At 47.5% G+C, this 18,663-nt stretch overlaps 1 protein-coding gene across 1 annotated transcript in view; it reads right to left on the minus strand.

The window, feature by feature from the left end:
• The window catches only part of MLXIP (MLX interacting protein), a 52,487-nt gene extending 36,347 nt beyond the window's left edge, over window positions 1-16,140 (minus strand). The window contains exon 1 of the mRNA XM_069497223.1: window positions 15,728-16,140. Coding sequence (XP_069353324.1) covers window positions 15,728-16,140 — 413 coding nt within the window. The remainder of the gene's footprint in view (window positions 1-15,727) is intronic.
• Between the last annotated feature and the right edge of the window lie 2,523 nt (window positions 16,141-18,663).

An 18,663-nucleotide genomic window follows, 5' to 3' on the forward strand; every position in this document is an offset into this window, starting at 1 on the left:
TCAATTTCCAAACATAACCAAAGTCCTTGTGCCTTGGATCAGCAGCCCCTCCACCAAGCCCTCTGCCGAGGGTGCAGGTGGAAGGGCAGATGGATCCACAGAAGCCCACAAGCGAGCAAACTGACGGCAAGGCCTCCAGAGCCAGAGAGGAGTATCTCCAGCCCTTCTGATAAGGAGGACTTAGACTGTTTCCCAAAACGCTGAGTCAGCTCTTCCTTCCACATATCAAGTTATACCCCGGCTCTGCAACACAGGAACATGCACGCATGCGTTCCACCATCGCATGTGAGCTCTCGCCAGCTGGGAAGGCTCACACCTGGAATCACAACCTTCCACAAACTCTCGCTCTCCCTACCCCTGGCGCAACAGCCAAGGGACAGCAGTCACTGCGACGTCACTGCAATCATGGCCCCAGAGGTCTGACAGCCAGCAGCGCGTCCCAGGACGTGCAAGCTTGAACCTCAGTCCTATGAGCACACTGCTGACGTTCCATTATGTCCCCTGCCCCACTGGAGCATTCAGATCCAGAGCCCACAGCACCCGAACAAGGGCCAGCTTTCAGCTACGCACCTACTGGCCACCATTCCTCCACACATACCTGACCAGTAAGGGTGGGACAGTGGGACAAGGTACCTAATGTGGCAATAGGAGTTGCTGCCTTTTATTAATGAGTCCTGGAAAGTTCTCAGGGTAAAGGATCCTGTCAGGAAGGAGAAAGAGGCAGAGAGATAATCTCAGAGAAAGTAGCCAAATCTGGTGTATAACAACAGAGATGAATGGAACAGGGCCCAGAAACACCAGAGGGGGTTACAAGAAATACCATGGAAACATTCTCCATGATCAACAAGGAAGAATTATATAAACAATAGTACATCCACAAAATAAAATCCACTAAAAACACTGCATAAGCTGGGCATGGTGGTGCGCGGCTACAGTCCCAGCTACTTGGGAAGCTGATGCGGGAGGATCACTTGAGGCCAGGAGTTCGAGGGTGCAGTGAGCCATGACTGGACCATTGCACTCCACCCTGAGTGACACAGCAAGACCCTGTCTCTGGGGGGAAAAAAAATTGTAGATGAATATTTTGGGGCTTAGAAAGATATGTGCAACCTATTAAATGGAAATATATATATATATATATTTTTTTTTCACTATGTAAAAAAATAAAAAACAAGGGCTAAGCGAGGTGGCTCACACCTATAATCCTAGCACTCTGGGAGGCTGAGGTGAGAGGATCATTTGAGCTCAGTTCAAGACCAGCTTGAGCAAGAGCAAGACCCCATCTCTACTAAAAATAGAAAGAAATGATCTGGACAGCTAAAAATATATACAAAAAATTAACCAGGCATGGTGGCACATGCCTGTAGTCCCAGCTACTCGGGAGGCTGAGCCAGAAGGATTGCTTGAACCCAGGAGTTAGAGGTTGCTGTGAGCTAGGCTGACACCATGGCACTCTAGCCTGGACAACCAAGTGACACTCTGTCTCAAAAAAATAAATAAATAAAATAAAAATAAATAAAAAACAAGGTCTAGAAGGATAAACACTAGCGAACTGACAAGTTATCTCTGATGCTGGAATTTTTATTTTTTTCTTTAGCTTTATCTATATTTTCTAATTTTTCTATGATATTAATACAAAATACAACTTAAAAGGAAAAGGTTAATTTTAATTTTAAAATGTAAAAAAAACAAAAAACAAAATACTACAAACATAGAGAATAATGATAAGTGAAATCTGGAAGGAGGCCTGGAAAATACAGCCAAATTCCAAAAAGTAAGGTCCTAAGCTTAGAAAAGAATCCCCCAACACTTTTCAGTGAACACGTCTCAGCAGAGGAAGCACTGCATCTCTGATAAATACAAATTCTATTTTAATCTTGCTTAGAAGCAGATGTTATAGCATTTAAGAACCATAAAGCTATTTGCCAACACTTTTATAAATCAGATCAAAAAGAAAGACAGAGCTAGAAATCCTGAGGAACATGTGCAAGGTGCACAAGCAGTACTTTTGCATGCGAGAATGTGTGTGGTGGGGAGACGCAAACTCACTGCTTCCTTAGCCACCCCAAACATACACACACACACACACACACACACACACACTGGGAAAGCAAAGCCAGAGATATGTAACATAATGTAAAATGTGCAGGTTAGAAACTTTAAACAAGAGCCAAGACAGAGGCCTTTTCAGTCTAACCCAGAGTTATAATTCTGTTTCAACTATAACCAAATCAACTGTCTGGAGTTAAGTCAAACTATCCTCCCTTTCTTCCACCCCAGAACCACCCTAAGAAAACAGCCCCACCCTAGTCAAGTATGGTGAAGATGAGGGGTAACAGGTTGAAATAAAATGTAAGGCGAAGATTAACATATCAATATAATCCAAGAATTTCACAAAACGGAGACTAAACTCTCTATTTGCAGGACAAGATTTTTCAAAATCATTGCCCTAGCTCCTCTTAACTCAGATTAACTGTCTCCAAGAACTGCAGTCCCCAACCCCCAGGCCACAGACCAGTACTGGTCCATGGCCTCTTACGGACCGGGCCACAGAGGCCTGCCTAACGCCCCCTCTCCCCACCCCCCGCCACATCCCCACTGTCCATGGAAAAATTGTCTTCCATGAAACCAGTCCTTGGTACCAAAAAGGTTGGGGACCACTGTCCTAGGAGCATGCATACCTCTGGGGGTTACCAGGCAGACAGTCTTAGATTTGGTATTCAGACTGTTATGGTCTGTGACTGTAAACAAAACAGGGGCAAGAAGGCTAACATGGCAGTGAGAACACCTAAAAAAATTGTCCTTTTGCCAGAGCTGACCTGTGGCAAACAGCACACCACCTTCATCTCTTAAGCCAAGACACACTTCTAAACAAGATTCAACCTAGATTAAATTTATTTCCTCAGAATACCTAATACCTGAACTCAGACTTTAAATTATAACCTAACTGAACCAAAATTTAAAAGCAGAGTTCACATAAAGATCCAGATTTCTTCTAATTTTCCAAATACACCAGATCTCACAACACTGGGCTCATATTCCCAAACGGCAAGCAAGAATGAGCCAGAGTTGAGTGATGGCTGCCTCTTGGGTCAACACTCTGCAGGTCACCACAATCCCCACCACTCCCTATTACCATTCTGTCACTGAGGCCAAGTCGACCGCAGTTGATGCTCACACAGTCTTCATAATAAAGAAATATTTCTCTGTAACCATGATTTTATCAAAAGGAGGAAAATAAAAGATAGAAAAGGTCCTCTTGGCCTTACAGATGAATTATTTTATTTCCTGGCCCCTGGCAGCATTTAAGTTTGTGACCCCTGACCCAGATAAACAATGTTAAGAGAAAAAAAGGTCTTCATAGGATAACTTTACAGAGGGTAATTTGGCAAGCTCTGATGCAAGATGGAGAAACCAATTCCCAGGTCGTTTCTGACCCAGGGGAAATGCTCAGGGAAGGTCACTTTCCCAAACACCCCTCCACTCGCTGGACACAGTTGGCATACAGAATTCTAGGATTTCCAGGCACTGACACATTTAGGATCTTTAACACCATCTGGTACTGCACTTCCCAAGTCAGATTTCTTGAAGATAATGTTGAAAATCTAAACTGTTTTCAATATTAAAAAAACAACAGCTTATTGGCATACCATAAAATTCTCCCTTTGTGTTCAGTGGTTTTTAGTGTATTCACAGAGTTGTGTAACAATCACCATTCTCTAATTTTAGAACATTTTCATCACCCCCTCAAAAAAACCATACCCATTAGCAGTGACTATCCATTCTCCCCTTTCCCAGCCCCAGGCAACCACTACTCTATACTCTACTTTCTGTTTCTATGAGTTTGCGGACATTTCATACAAATGGATCACAACATGTGTCTTTGTGCCTGGCTTCTTTCACCTGGAATGATGTTTTCAAGGTTCATCCATGTTGTAGCATGTAACAGTACTTCATTCCAAAGTTGTTTTCAATATTTTTAAAAGTATTTGCTCACCCACAATAAAGCCAATATGGTCATTCTTTCAATAAATGCGATTTTTCTCATTTTTTCTAACATTTTATTACGAGAATTTTGAAACATACAGGAAAGGTGAAAGAATTACACAGTGAACACTCATGTACCCACCACTTGGATTCTACAATTAACATTTTGATATCTTTACTTGCGAACTAATCCATCTTTCCATCTTATTTTTTTTTTAAAGCAGTGGTTCTCAAAGTGTGGTTGTCAAAGGGTCCCTGAGACCCTTTTGGGTGTCTACAATATCAAAACTATTTTGAAAATAATACTGAGAGGTTACCTGCCTTTTTCACTTTTATTCTCTCAAGAGTGTACGGTAAACCTTTCCAAACATGTGCTATCACAAAGGATGAATGCAAAAGCAGATCTGAACATCAGCTACCTTCTCAGCAAACATCAGCCAAACATTAAAGAGATTTGCAAATGTATAAAACAATGTCATTCTTCTCAATTCTCTTTGGAAAATATCCACTTTCCATAAAAATGGGCTATTTATGTTAACACGTGATGGGTTATTTTTATAATGCTTCAAAAATACTTTTAATTTTTCTCAGTTTTTATTTCTAGTATGGTAAACATCAATAGACATAATCCATATAAACAAAAGCTCTTTGGGAATCTCAATATTTAAGAGAGTAAAGAGGTTCTAAGCGCAAAAAGTTTGAGAACTATTCTAAAGCATTTCAAAGATACAGAAACCAGAACACTTCACCCCAAACACCTCAGCATGCTTATCATTAACCAGAGGTTAATATTTATCAATGGTTCTTTTTGTTTTGGGTAAGAATTACATACAATGAAATGCACAAATCTAAAGTCTGCTATCCAATGAGTCCTGACAAATTCTTGATAAATGTATACTCATCCCCTACCAAGACGTAAAACATCAGCATCACCCAGAAAGTTCTCTCATGCCTCCTCCCCATGAATCCCCTCTCTAATCCCCCTCAGAGGCAAGTATTGATCTTGCTTTGTTTTTCCCTGTAGGTTAGCTTAGGCTTTTTTTTAAACCATAGATTAGTTTAGTCTATTCTAGAACTTCATACAAATGTAATCTTTTGGGTAAGCTTTTTTTCCTTCAACATGTTTCTAAGATTCATCCATGTTGTTGCATATACCACTCATTTGTTTATTACTGAATGTCCTTTGTTTCTATGGTAGTATCTCTCAATAAATAAAGTCCATGAAAGAAAAATAAGGTTGGTAACCACGATTCCAGTCTAACCCTCTCGCTCTTGCTTTGTTTTTTTATTTCCTCCTCATGGACACCATGACTTAGAAGAGCTAAGTGGTATGCTACCAACCAGTCGCACCAGTGTCCTGTGGCTTCCAATCTAATCATCTGTCCATACACCTCACGGCTATTTCCTCATGCTCACCCCATAAGGAAGTTCCTGATGCTATAAGAGAAATTTGTTACAGGAAATGGAAAGTCAATACCCAAATAACAAAGGTACTAAAAGTCCCCTTAAAAACATGTCTGTCAATGGATATGGAACGGAAAAACAAAATGTGGTACATCCAAAAAATGGAATACCATTCAGCAATAAATAGGAACAAAATACCTGACATGTACTACAACAGGGATGACCTTTGAAAACATGATGCCAAATCAGAGAAGCCAGACACAAAAGGCCAAATATTGTACGATCCTGTGTATAGGAAATGTCCAGAGAAGGCAAATCTATAGAGACAGAAAGCAGATTAGTGGTCATCTGCGGCCGAGGTGGGAACTGTGATTAAATGCGAAAGGACACAAAGGATCTTACTGAGGGACATAATGTCCCAGCACTGGGTTGGGATGATGACTGTACAACTAAAAAAATGACTGAGCTGTACACTTACAATGGGTGTATTGTATGGTATGTGAATTACAACTCAATAAAATTCAAAAAAAATTCAAAAAAAAAAAAACTTGTCTGACTACGAATGGATAAAAGAGTTCTACTCCAAGGCAGAGAAAGATCTGCTTGATAATCTAACCACAAGAGGCAATTTAAAAGATGCTGCTACTCAACTAGACAATTGCTGTTTAAAACAGCAAGTTGATATAACTATATACTATTTTAAGAATTCATTGAGGCCGGGCGCGGTGGCTCACGCCTGTAATCCTAGCACTCTGGGAGGCCAAGGCGGGTGGATCGCTCGAGGTCAGGAGTTCAAGACCAGCCTGAGCAAGAGTGAGACCCCGTCTCTACTAAAAATAGAAAGAAATTATATGGACAACTAAAATATATATATACAAAAAATTAGCCGGGCATGGTGGCACATGCCTGTAGTCCCAGCTACTCGGGAGGCTGAGGCAGTAGGATCGCTTAAGCCCAGGAGTTTGAGGTTGCTGTGAGCTAGGCTAACGCCACGGCACTCACTCTAGCCCGGGCAACAGAGTGAGACTCTGTCTCAAAAAAAAAAAAGAATTCATTGAAAGTGTTTTATTTTAATAAATAAAAGGGGCCAAGCGAGCACAATGGCTCATACCTGTAATCTCAGCACTTTGGGAGGCCAGGGCAAGAGGACGGCTTGAGGCCTGGCACTTGAGGCCAGCCTGGGCAACATAGTGAGATCCCATTTCTACAAAAAATTTTTAGAATTAGCCAGTCATGGTGGTGCACACCTGTAGTCCCAGCTATTCTGGAGCCTGAGGCAGGAGGATCACTAGAGCCCAGGAGTTGGAGGTTGCAGTGAGCTATGACTACGCCACTGCACTCTAGCTGGGGCAACACAGCGAGACTTTCCTTTAAATAAACAAACAAACAAAGATTTATAAATTAACTTTCTCTAAGAAGCTTAGTGTCAAGCTATCTAGGCAGGATCCAACTGCCAATCTTAAGACAAGGCAACCCATTTCCAAGATGGTACCACATGAGTATATGAAGATCTTTAAAAAGCTAGAATGCTGGGTGAATATCCAAACATCAAGTTAATTTTCCTACTTCCTACAAAAGAAGCTGTTTTTTGTCTTGGTGACCAAGTTGGTCTCATAGTGGCAGAACAAAAGCAGCCACCCTCCGACCCCACGTCCACAAGCCTGGGACGAAGGAAGAGTGAGTAGCTTTCAGAGCTGCTTCTCCTACTCAGAATATTCCTCACCAGTGAAGCTGTACTACCAAAATCTCCACGGTTTCTCCTCCCTAATGCAACAAAATTCCCCAAAACCTCTGCTTCTGCCAACAGCCTAATTCTCTGCTCCATCTTCTTTCAGGAGCCTTAGCTCTTCCTCCTCACTGCTTCCCAGCTGAGATCCTTCACACATCTCAGACTCAAAGGCTAAAGACATGAAATGCTGTTTCTGGAATTATTTCTCTAGATTTTGGACCCCCCTTCTGCAGCTACCAAAATCACCCCTTCTCCACTGCCTGCTTCTAGAAGATTTTTTGCAGTCAAACCCTAAATACATCAAGAATGGAGGCTTCAGGGAACACAAGCCAGACCCATCTGAGGAAACACACCACGCAGGACACACGGTAGTGCACGTCTCACACCACTCAGAATGCAAGCTCCAAACTCCAAAGCCTTCCTCCCCAACGGCCCCCTCGAGAGGCCCAGCAGAGCTCAGGGGACAAGACAGAGCAGCCAACAGAAGGAGGAACCCAACGCCTCACAGGGCAGGGCGACGTGGATGGCCGTGGTGCCCACCACAAGGACAGCCCCTCTGAAGGAAGCTGCCTGCCCGCAGCTGGGGCTGTCAGGGCAGCGCTGGGCAGCTGAGCTTTGTGCACTGTGGTGCCCTCATCACACACCAGCCCCACAGCTGACTGCCCCTTCCCCAGGTCTCCTCATGTCAGGAGTGCCCCCCCCCCCCCCCCCCCCCCCGCTGCTCAGGCCAAAAACCTCAGATTCATCGTTGATTCCTTTTTCTTTCATCTCCCATGTCTAACTCATTGGCAAGTCCAAAGACTACCATGAACGATCCATCCACTTCTCACCACCTCCACTGCCACCACCCCAGTCTGAGAACGGAGCTGGACAGCTGCCCAACGGCCATCCTCCTGCCCACGGCCTCTGGCCTCCCGCAGACAAGCCACGAGCCGCCCATGGAGATGTATCGGTACCTCCTCGTTTCCTACCCCAGCCAACAAGGCCCCTTGCCTCTTCTACCTTCTCTCCTGCCACTCAGCCTGCTCTCGACACCCCCGCCACGCTGGCCTGCTTTTCGGTCCTGCACTGCGCCAAGTTCACTTCACCTGAGCCTCTTCCCCTGCCTGGAAGGCCTGCCACGTCTGGCTCCTACTCGCCACTCGGGTTTCAGCTCAACCTGAAATGTCACCTCCTCAGAAGACTACTCTGAGGTTCTTCACTGCACTCAAAATATAAATTCTGACTTGCCTGCAGACTCCCCCACTAGAATGTAAGATCCATGAGGGGAGATGACATATCTGTCTTGTTTACTACTGTGTCCCGAAAGGCTAGAACCATGCTGGCACATGAGAGAGGCCTGGTTCATACTTCTGCAGGGAATGAGCACTTGAGCTAGGGGCAGCTAGACCCAGACCAGAGCCAGCTCATGCTCTGAGGCCCATGAGGTTCCACTCAGAGTGGGCCAGCCAGGCACCCTCTCAAACATTTGCCTTGGACACCAAGGGGCTAATTAACTTAGAAACTGGCAAAGAGCACTGATGGCCCAGGATGCTCTAAGTGAGGTCTGTATGGGAAACACAGGCCACAGGCAAGCTGGAGCTGGCGCTCGCAGAAGCTCCCATGCCCAGAAGCTCGCAGCAGGGCAGTGGTGAGAGGGCAGGCAGAGAGAAGCAAAGCCTGCCGGGAGCAGAGGCTCTCAATGGTGGCCCGACAATAAAGAGTGTCCCCCACCTGCTGCGGACAGAGCCACCTGGAACCCAGGTCCAGTCCCCACTGAAGTCCAGTAGCCTTGGACTCCTGTCATTAGCATGGGTGACCAGCACCCTCCCTGACCCATTCCAAGGGCTAGCACGGGAGGGTCCCTGACGTGTGCAGCCAAAGAGCTCTGCCTACAACACAAGCCCTGTGGCCTGGAATTCTAAACATGGACAAGAGAATTCCAACAAAACATAGAAAATAATCACCTATGACACTGGCTGTCTGGACTGCACATTTTATACCGAAGAAGTAATTCAGTTCTAGACAACGGGAGCTCATGCTCTGATTTTTTTCATCAGCCATTATACGAATCCTTAAAAATAAACAAAATTAACTTTCTATAATACCTTATTATAGAAATTATAGTGAGAAACAAGGACAAGGTCCACTTCACAGACTTTTGTAACAAGGGCCCTCCTGTCACTATAAGCCCCTGCAAGGCGCCCAACACGCCCAGCGTGGCGCGATGGAACTCGGGCTGGGCTGCTGCGCTCTCCCGCGGTGGAAGAGTTAAGCCAGACTTTCACACCAGGCTTATGTGCTTAAAACGTTTCCTCGAGAAACTTTTGAAACCAGTCGGTTTTCTATCATTGCTATAACAAATCACCACAAACTTACTGGCTTAGCACAGCACAAATGTATTATCTTGCAGTTTTGGAGGTCAGAGGTCTGACCTGGGTCTCACAGGGCTGAAAGTGAGACTGAGCAGGGCTGCTTTCCTTCTGGAAGCTCTGGGGGAGAATCCGCCCCCTCTCCTTCTCCAGGCTCTCGAGGTGCCCGTACTCCTCAGCTCTCAGCCCTTCCTCCAGCTCCAAAGCCAGCAGCATAAGGCCACGTCCTCCTGCTGCTCTCTCTCTGGTTCTCTCTCTTAATTTTGAGAATGCTTGTGAGCACATCGGTCCACCCAGATAATTCAGATGTTAAGGCCAATAGATCAGCAACCTAATTCCACCTGCAATCTTAACTCCCCCGTGCCACGTACCTGACGTGTTCACAGGTTCAGTGGATTAGGACGTGGACATCTTTGCAGGGGGACTAATCTGTCTAACACACCAGTCCAAGTGGGCCCTGATACAAACACCACCCAACAAAAGCACTTCTCCTGGGGTCGCCTCCACACAACATGCCCCAAAGCACAGTTCCACAGGCCGTGTCTGCAGAGCTGAAGATAAACAAGACTTGCCACGGATGAGTTTATAAAGTTGGCATCCAAGTCTCTGAGCATCCCTGTTCAATTCCACAGATATTTCTTAATCACCTACTACGTGCCAGACACTGTGAGGCTCTGTGGGGAAGTCAAAGGTGAAGACAGAAGGATCCTAGTAAGTCAAGTCCCCAGAGCAATGACACAGGCCGAATCAAATAAGGGCCGGCGTTGCAGAGGGACTCCACGTTCATTCACTTTGGGAAGGTGTGCCAGGGCATTAGGTGCGTGAGCTGAGTCTTTAAGGAAGCACAGGAAGGACACGGAGTGGCCCAGGGCACCCATTTTCCCTGCCTGGTCTCCCTGCCTTAGCTCAGGAGAGGAACTGGTACTTTCACCTCCTCCCTAACAGAACTCAGGCTTTCGTGAGCGGGCGAGGGAGGTAACTTTTCTGCTCAACAGACTTTTCCTTGGCTGGGCACAGTGGCTCATGCCTGTAATCCTAGCACACTGAGAGGCCAAGGCGGGAGGATCACTTGAGCTCAGGAATTCAAGACCAGCCTGAGCAAAAGTGAGACCCTATCTGTACCAAAAATAGAAAAAAAAATTAGCTTGGCGTGGCACATCCCTGTAGTCCCAACTACTAGGGAGGCTGAGGCAGGAGGATTGCTTGAGCCCAGGAGTTTGAGGTTGCAGTGAGCTATCATGACCCCACTGTACTCTATGCAGGGTGACAGAGCAAGACCTTGTCTCAAAAAAAAAAAAAAAAAGAGAGAGAGAGAGACTTTTTCTTGAACAAGTTGCCCAACTTCTCAGCAACAAAGCAAATTATCTTCTGAGCTTGGGTTTTTCCTTTTTTTTAATTTGAAAAGTGAGGATTCCATTACCACCTCTAGGTAAGAGGGGTATTATACGAGTTGCTTAAGATTATGGAAAGAGAATCTAGAACACAGTGGCTGCTCAGTTGCTGTGAATCCTCTTCCCTCCTCCCACCCTAGCAAATAACCTCCCTCCAACTTCTCTAACTGCTGCCCAGACTCTCTGTTCCCAATTCTCTCAGCCCTTCCTTGCCCGTCCACCACACTGGCAAGTAACCTATCAGCCTCTACACAAAATGGAAATCTGGTCCTGCACTACTAAAGGGGAGAAGATAGGTAAAAGGAACATGACTTTCTGATGGAGAATGTGGGTTTTTGTTCTTGTTGTTTGGGGTTTTTTTTGAGACAGGGTCTTGCTCTGTTGCAGGGCTGGAGTGCAATGACGCAATCATAGTTCACTGCAGCTTCCAACTCCTGCCCTCAAGCGCTCCTCCTCAGCCTCCCAAAGCACTGGGATTACAGCATGAGCCACTGCACCCGGCCTGATCCGTACATAATTTTGACAGTAAAACACGGGGAAAGGGGGATAAGTACTAAAGCCTCATGTCAGGGGAACCGTCCACACTGATTCTGGTTTTTGTCTGTACACACACACACACACACACACACACATACACACACACACATACTCTCTTTCGCTCACTCAGTCTGGCTTAGACACCCTCCCTGAGCACTGCCATGAGACCTGCTTCACCCTGTTATCACAGCCCTTACTAACTGCTCTGGAACTGTCTGTTTATTTGTCCCCCACCCCTTGTCTGTGAGCTCCTTGAGGACAGAGACTGTGTTTTCCATCTCTGCAGCCCAGCTCCCACCTCAGAGCACACCTGCAATGACATACTCTCTACTGATTAGAGACTAAAGAGCGCAAGAGAAGAAAAACTGCTTATCTCTGGTACAGTTGCAGGAGAGTAAAATTAATTTAGTCATTTGTGTGAACGGTTTCCATTCCAACTAGTTACCATGCCTGGCACTGGAAGGTTCCTCTACTGAAAACTCCACATTTGGAGGCCATTATCTAAACCTTTAGTCCTCGCTACTCCTCCAGTCTGGCACAGACTCCCACCTTGGTCAGGAACACAGGATTACTCTACAGGGCATAAAAATAGAGGGGTTACATCCTAGAAACTAATATCCCAAGGCTATCTTGCAGGCCCTGATTTAAGCCTCCTAAATATACGCTTAAGCAGAAACCCATTTTCCAGAAAGCTACTGCTTATACATTAAAAAAAAAAAACAAAAAAACTCTTACCCCTGGAGACATTCACACCCAGCCTCCCTGATAAGGAGTTACTTAAAAAGGTAGAGAAGAGGAACCAAAACCAACCACAACAAGCTACACACTAAATGTGTTCAGAATCTGTGTGGGGGACGTACATGTGTGACATTCCTTAAAATGTTAAAAGGGCAAGAACCATGAACTATGTTCTAGAGTACATAGCTCCATTGTGGAGCCTTAGAAAGTGTCTGGCCCAATCAAGAATGCTTCTATTTAGTACTTGTCAAGTAGGCATCTGAAAGCTGTACTAAACGACCCCAGTTAAAGACATTATTTTCTGCAGTTCATAGGTGAGAAATTTGGGCTCCTAATAAATGTCAGATGGATGAGGACGCTGAACTGCAACTCCGCCTGACCCACCTGCTACAGTAGCCTCATTCCCAGAGGTTATCTCGGTAGATCCTCACTTCCACCCTGCAGGCAAAGTTCTATCCTCCCCATCACAGGGCAGGACAGGAAGACATAGACAAGGAAAGCTACAGGCTTCTTTCCCCTCGGGAAAGGCAACTTCTCCCCTCCAAAATGTCCCAGTAATTGAGTCCATGTTTTAGGACCAAACCAAGACACATCGCCACAGGGCTACTTAGCATCACAGAGAGGGAAGGACATGGACTTTAAAGGCAGCGCCATGAAATGGGAATCCCATCTGTGCTGTTCTGTACCCGGCAGGCTACTGGGCATGCTCACACAGTCCTCGAACACCATGACCTACCTTCAGGCAGTCCTGGCCAAAGATCCTTCTGGAGGTAAAGCATTTGCACATTCAGGAAGAGAGCATAGTCAGAATCCCTAGACCACTTCTCAGAACTGGGTGAAAAATAACCACAATTTCCTTGCACTTAGTTCCTCCCCAAAGAGCTGCTGAACCTCATCTGGAAACAGCTGGGAGGCAGCAGTTAACAGGAAACCAAACCAAAAAAAACGAGCACAGAATGTACCAGGAGAGTTAGGCAGCTAGAACGAAGAGGCCAGGGGACAGACAGGAAGTTGAAGTTAGAGAGAACCTGGGCCAGAAACAGTCACACAGAAGAGGAGACCCAGCTGGCCTACCTCTCAGCCCAAGCTGGAGAAAACCCGGAAAACCAGTGGGGAGGGTTCCAACCCCACAGAATGCAGGTCAGACCGTCCCTGAAGTTGTCTTCTTTCCTCCCTGCCCCCATCTCGATCTTCCTCCTCTGAAAGCCAGGCAGTGGTCCTAACCAGGAGAGCTGCGGTCAGAAACTCACTTCTCTTCAGCTTCCTTCTGTGCCAGAGGCCGCAGCCCAGGCGACGGGGTTTGAGATCTGCACTAAGTTCCGCACTGCCAACTAAACTTAGCGCCTGGTCAAACCAGCCTCACACAGACAAAGGGTATCTTCATGAGAAATTACAAGGCAGATTCCATCCCAGGACCTGCAGCAGCAGACCTTAGGTGGCAGCAGACCTCAGGCACAGGGAACAGCAGCAAAAGCAAGAGAGCCAGAGCTGACGCAGTGGCACGTGCCTGTAGTCCCAGTTATTCGAGAGGCCCAAGTTTGAAGCCAGCCTGAGCAACATAGCAAGACCCTGGCTACAAAAAGATAATTAAAAACATAAAAAATTTATATTTAAAAAGGAAAAAAAAAGAACCAGCGAGAGAGCCAGCAGGGTGAGAAGCCCTGAAGAGCTAGGTGAGCTTCTTGCACCAAACTAATGGTGCATTTTGCAATCAAGAAAGTTAACTGAGCAGTGAGTGGCCAGTTGCCAAAATATTTTTGAAAGAAATGAAAAAAAAAATCATTACTAAAATTCTTTGGTATTATTTTAAAAGCCTTTAGGTTATATAAACAGAGTGCAAAGGGGAGACTGGTTTATTTTTCCTTTAATAGAGCTTACTTAGGTGAGACCTTTCTGGCCCATGCCTCCTGTGACTCAATCATGCATTCTCTCCCAGTATATGTAGAAGTTTATATTAAAATAAAGAAGAGGATTAAGTTCTCTTAATAAACCGCATTCCTGTCTTTCACCCCTAGCTTTGTTTGAAAAGGTTCTCAAAGTATAGCATATGCTGCAATCTACTTGGGTTTGTTTCCAATGGACGTGCTCAAAATTTGAGACTGGAAGGTGCACAGGGCTGCAACCTCAATTCCATTTGTTTTTTTAAAAAACAGAACATCTTTATGGGCTCAGTGCCCGCTCAAACTAGCAAGACCAGAGAATGAGAGCAGACTGACCAGTGTGTGAATAAGGGGGATGGGAGGAAGAGCCTTGGGAACAAATCATCAGGGAAACCTACAAGAGAGGAAATGGGATGGGGGGTGTGTTTCGGGAACATAACAAAGGAACAAGTTGACTAGTCATTTATTCCAGAGGGGGAAAACGCCACCCAGAGCCAAGTATCTGGTATTTTAACTGCAGGTAAAAGCATTCAGGGCTCACAGCTCTCCAAAAGAGAGAGGAATATTCCTCCTCTTCTTAACCGTGTTGCTGGAGTCTCTTAGGAAACTTTTCCTGCGCGGCCTGCAGAGCAGACCCAAGACGGCCTGGGCCAGTCCAGTTACTAATGCAATAAGCCCAATTCAGTAGAGATCCTATCACGAGCTCTGTGCGGGGTGAGCTGCTCAAGTCACCGCAGCTAGTCCAAAGAAGTTCTGCTGCTGAGGTAGAAAAGTCACCTGAAACAAATACCTAGCATACACACTGGGGAAGAAACAGAGTGGAAAGATGTTTTAACCCCTCAAGGGCCAATAATTTCTGTGACTAGGAAAAAAGGGATCTCCACCCAGGATCAATCCACAGGTCAGAATGGTATCTGGGATGCCTGCCCCAAACACTGACATCTCCCTCATATAATGTTTCAGGGCAGGCCAGAAAACCCTCCAACTTGCCAGGAGGACAGACTGCACCTCCAACAGCTGTGGTTTCTAGGAGGCACCCAGGGCCCTCCCACGAAGGGGGAGGATCATCTCCCAATAAACAGGTTGTGAGGGGGTCTTCTGGTGCAGACACAGTAAGAAAAGGAGCTAACATTTATGGAGCACCTAACTCTTGCCAGGTGCTGGAATAATCAATTTACTCATCTCATCCCATCCCCACCACAGCCCCACGAAGGCAGACGCTACTGTCATTCCCTTTTTATAAAAGGGGAAACAAGCTCAGAGGTGTTACACAACCATTAAACAGTGGAGCCAGCGCTCCAGCCACCCTAAACAGGTGGTCTTAACCGCTGCTGGATATTGCTGGAAACACACAAAGCGTTTGGGGGAAGGGGTCGATAGAGTCGGTAACACAAGATGCAGGCAGCTTATTATACCTCTTTCTTGTCCAAAACCGGTGGCCCCAGGACATTGGAGGGGAGGGCCTGGATGGGGAACGTGAACCCGAAAGAACTCAAGCACTGCTGGCAGGGGAGGAGGCCAGGACCGCGGCCCCTTTCACAACGTTGAAGACCCCAGACCCATAAACCCTCCCGAAGGAGTAAGACCCAAAGGAAATGCGTAAAGCCAGGGCTCAGGCGGTCCTGGCCTCCACGCTTGTTTTGTCGAAGGGGGGCCCCCGCGGGAGGCGTGGGGCCCGGCCGGGGCCTCCGGAGGTCGCCAGGTCCCTACCTGTAGGCCAAAGTCATGCACTCAAAGAGCTTGGTGAGTGAAGCGTCGATGGACAGGTGACAGGAGCTGGTCTTGCCGAAGCTGTAGGTCTGGCAAGTCTGCTTGTTGACCGTGTCGAAATCGTAGCCCTTCTTGGGCGGGTGCTCGCGGTGCGGCGACGACACCATGAAGTGGCCGCTGTGGATGATCTGCTGGCGGCGCGGAGGCTCCTCGCGGCCCGGCCCGGCCCGGGGCTGCGGCGGCGCGGCGCTCGCGTGGGCCCGAGCCGCGACGGGCGCGCCGGAGGCGGGCGGCGGGGACGGCTCATCTGTGTCCGAGTCGTCGTCGTCCTCGGGCACCTGGGGCTTGAGCAACACCGGGCGGCCCCCGCTGCGGGGCCGGCGCGGGGAGCACATGAAGACGTCGGCGGCCATGAGGGGGGCCCGGCCGGGGGCATCCCCCGGGGCCCGGGGAGACGCGCGAGCTAAGCTGAGGGCGCCGGCCCGGCCCGCGCGCGGATTGTCCGCGAGCGCGCGGCGGGGCGGGCGGGGGAGGGCGCGGGCTGACGGGGCCGCCTCGGCGCCGGCCCCGGAGTGACGTCACCGCCGCGTCTCGGCCAATCGGCTGCCCGTGTCGGCCTCTTAAAGGCGCAGGGGAGCCCTTCCCTATCAAGGAGGACAAAAAAAAAAAGGATCCGGAGGCCGCGCCTCCGTGCCCTCCCCTCACCACCTCCTCCCCTCCGGGCTGCTGAGGGTGCTGCGGAACACCGTGGCCTGGCCGCGCCACCCACTGGTGGCAGGGCTTGCGAGGGACGTCCCGCCCCGCCCCGCGCTCCAGAGTCGCCTGCGGCCTCGCCGCGGCCGGGCGGCGCTCCACGTGGTGGGCGGGTGGGGGTGGGGCGCCCTCCCCGCCCAGGCCCTGCAGCGCCCGGAACTGGGTCTTAATGGCTCATTCCTGATTTCGCTGGGCCTGTGGCAGTTGTCCCCGTTTGATTGAGGCGAAGACCGGGTCGCTGAATGCCGAAAGGATTTTCCTAACGCGAAAACAAGATCAAGAACACGTCTCACTGAGAGCTCGAGTCCACCGCGGGGGAAACTGGCTCTGCCAAGTTGAGGCGCTTTCCCGGCGCATCACAGCTGTTAGTGGCAGAGCCCACGCGAGCCCAGCTGTCTGCCGCCAGGTCCCAGCTCTTTTAACTGCAACTCGGAATGCCGGGGCTTTTGTGGTGTTTTTTTTTTTTTAAGTCTGGCGGGCTAACTTGCCCCAAAACGACTCCAAAAGGGGAAATTCTGAGCCACAGTTTTCTTCTCCGTCAAGTGGGGAACAATTCCTGTGCCTCAGAAAGTTGTGACGGTTTCAAAATGGCTCTAATGTCCTCCAGTCCTGATTTTGTGGGGGAAAAAAATGGCTATAACGTGTTTAGCAGCGTGGCTGGCAACAGACTGAGCGCTGTATAAATGTACTATTTAGGTTGAAAGATTTGAGTCTGCCAGTCCTGAGGTGCCTAGAAATTACCAATAGACGACCACCTTTTTATTTTTTTATTTTATTTTTTTTTTTTAGACAGAGTCTCACTCTGTTGCCTGGGCTAGAGTGCCGTGGGGTCAGCCTAGCTCACAGCAACTTCAAACTCCTGGGCTCAAGCAATCCTCCTGCCTCAGCCTCCCTAGTAGCTGGGACTACAGGCATGCGCCACCATGCCCAGCTAACTTTTTCTATGTTTTTAGTTGTGCAGTTAATTTCTTTCTAATTTTTAGTAGAGACGTGGTCTTGCTTTTGCTCAGGCTGATCTTGAACTCCTGACCTCGAGCGATCCTCCCACCTCGGCCTCCCAGAGTGCTAGGATTAAGGGCCAGTTGACCACTTTTTGACCTACAGAAACAGCAACTCCACATGGCTCAACCTAACTTCTAGACACTTCTAAAAAATTGTCAAGTTTTCAGCTGCTCAAAGCCAGCGTGAAGTGGGGATGGCAGGGCACTAGGAGGACGGTGAGGCTCCCGAGCCGGGAGCACCCACCCTAATACTTCCACTACCACTCCTGCTCTCTGCTTTGAAGCTACTTTCACTTCCAGATTTGGGTGGGGGCTGGGTGTCCTGCCCCACCCTCCTCCTGAAGGGACCAAGGGCTCTTACCAAAAAGACTGTACCAGCTCCTTTCCAAAGGTCTGCAAGGAGGGTGGGCTAGATGGACTGGCAGCTTCCAGGTGTAAGTTTGAGATGTTCCTTCTTACCCAAACCACTGTTCCCAACGCTGGTTGCAAATGTTTGAAAGTCCAGCCTTTGAGCTGCCTACCTTTATCTGAAGACCAGTCTCCTTGGTAAACTCCCAGCCACGTTTAACACACAACTATCCCTCTTACAGAATGTTATCCCAAGTATATGTGCACAAATTATTGTAGCATCATTTCTATTAGTGAACACTAGAAACAATGTCCAACAAGAGAGAATTCTTTGACTATATTATAGCCCCCAATATAATGTAACACTATATATTAAATGATGTATATTTATTGACATGGAAAGATGTCCTTGATATAGTATTGTGTGGAAAAACAACTTTTAAAAAGTCATCAGGGGCTAGGCACAGTGGCACATGCCTGTAATCCCACCAATTTGGGAGGCCAAGGCTAGAGGATCACTTTAGCCCAGGAGTTAGAGAACGGACTGGACAATATAGCGAGACCCCATCTCTACAAAAAATTTTTTAAAATTAGCCAGGCATGGTGGCACAGGCCTATAGTCCCAGCAACTCAGGAGGCTGAGGCAGGATCACTTGAGCCCAGGAGTTTGAAGTTACAGTGAGCTATGAACATGCCACTGCACTCCAGCCTGGGTGACAGAGCAAGACCCCCGTCTCTAAAAAAATAAATAAATAAATAAATAAAAATATCAGTAGTTTGCTATCAATTAAATAAAATTCATACATTTATGTGCATATGTCAGAGAGTGTTACA

The sequence above is a fragment of the Eulemur rufifrons genome, chromosome 21 (assembly GCF_041146395.1).
Source record: "Eulemur rufifrons isolate Redbay chromosome 21, OSU_ERuf_1, whole genome shotgun sequence".
Classification (NCBI taxonomy): domain Eukaryota; kingdom Metazoa; phylum Chordata; class Mammalia; order Primates; family Lemuridae; genus Eulemur; species Eulemur rufifrons.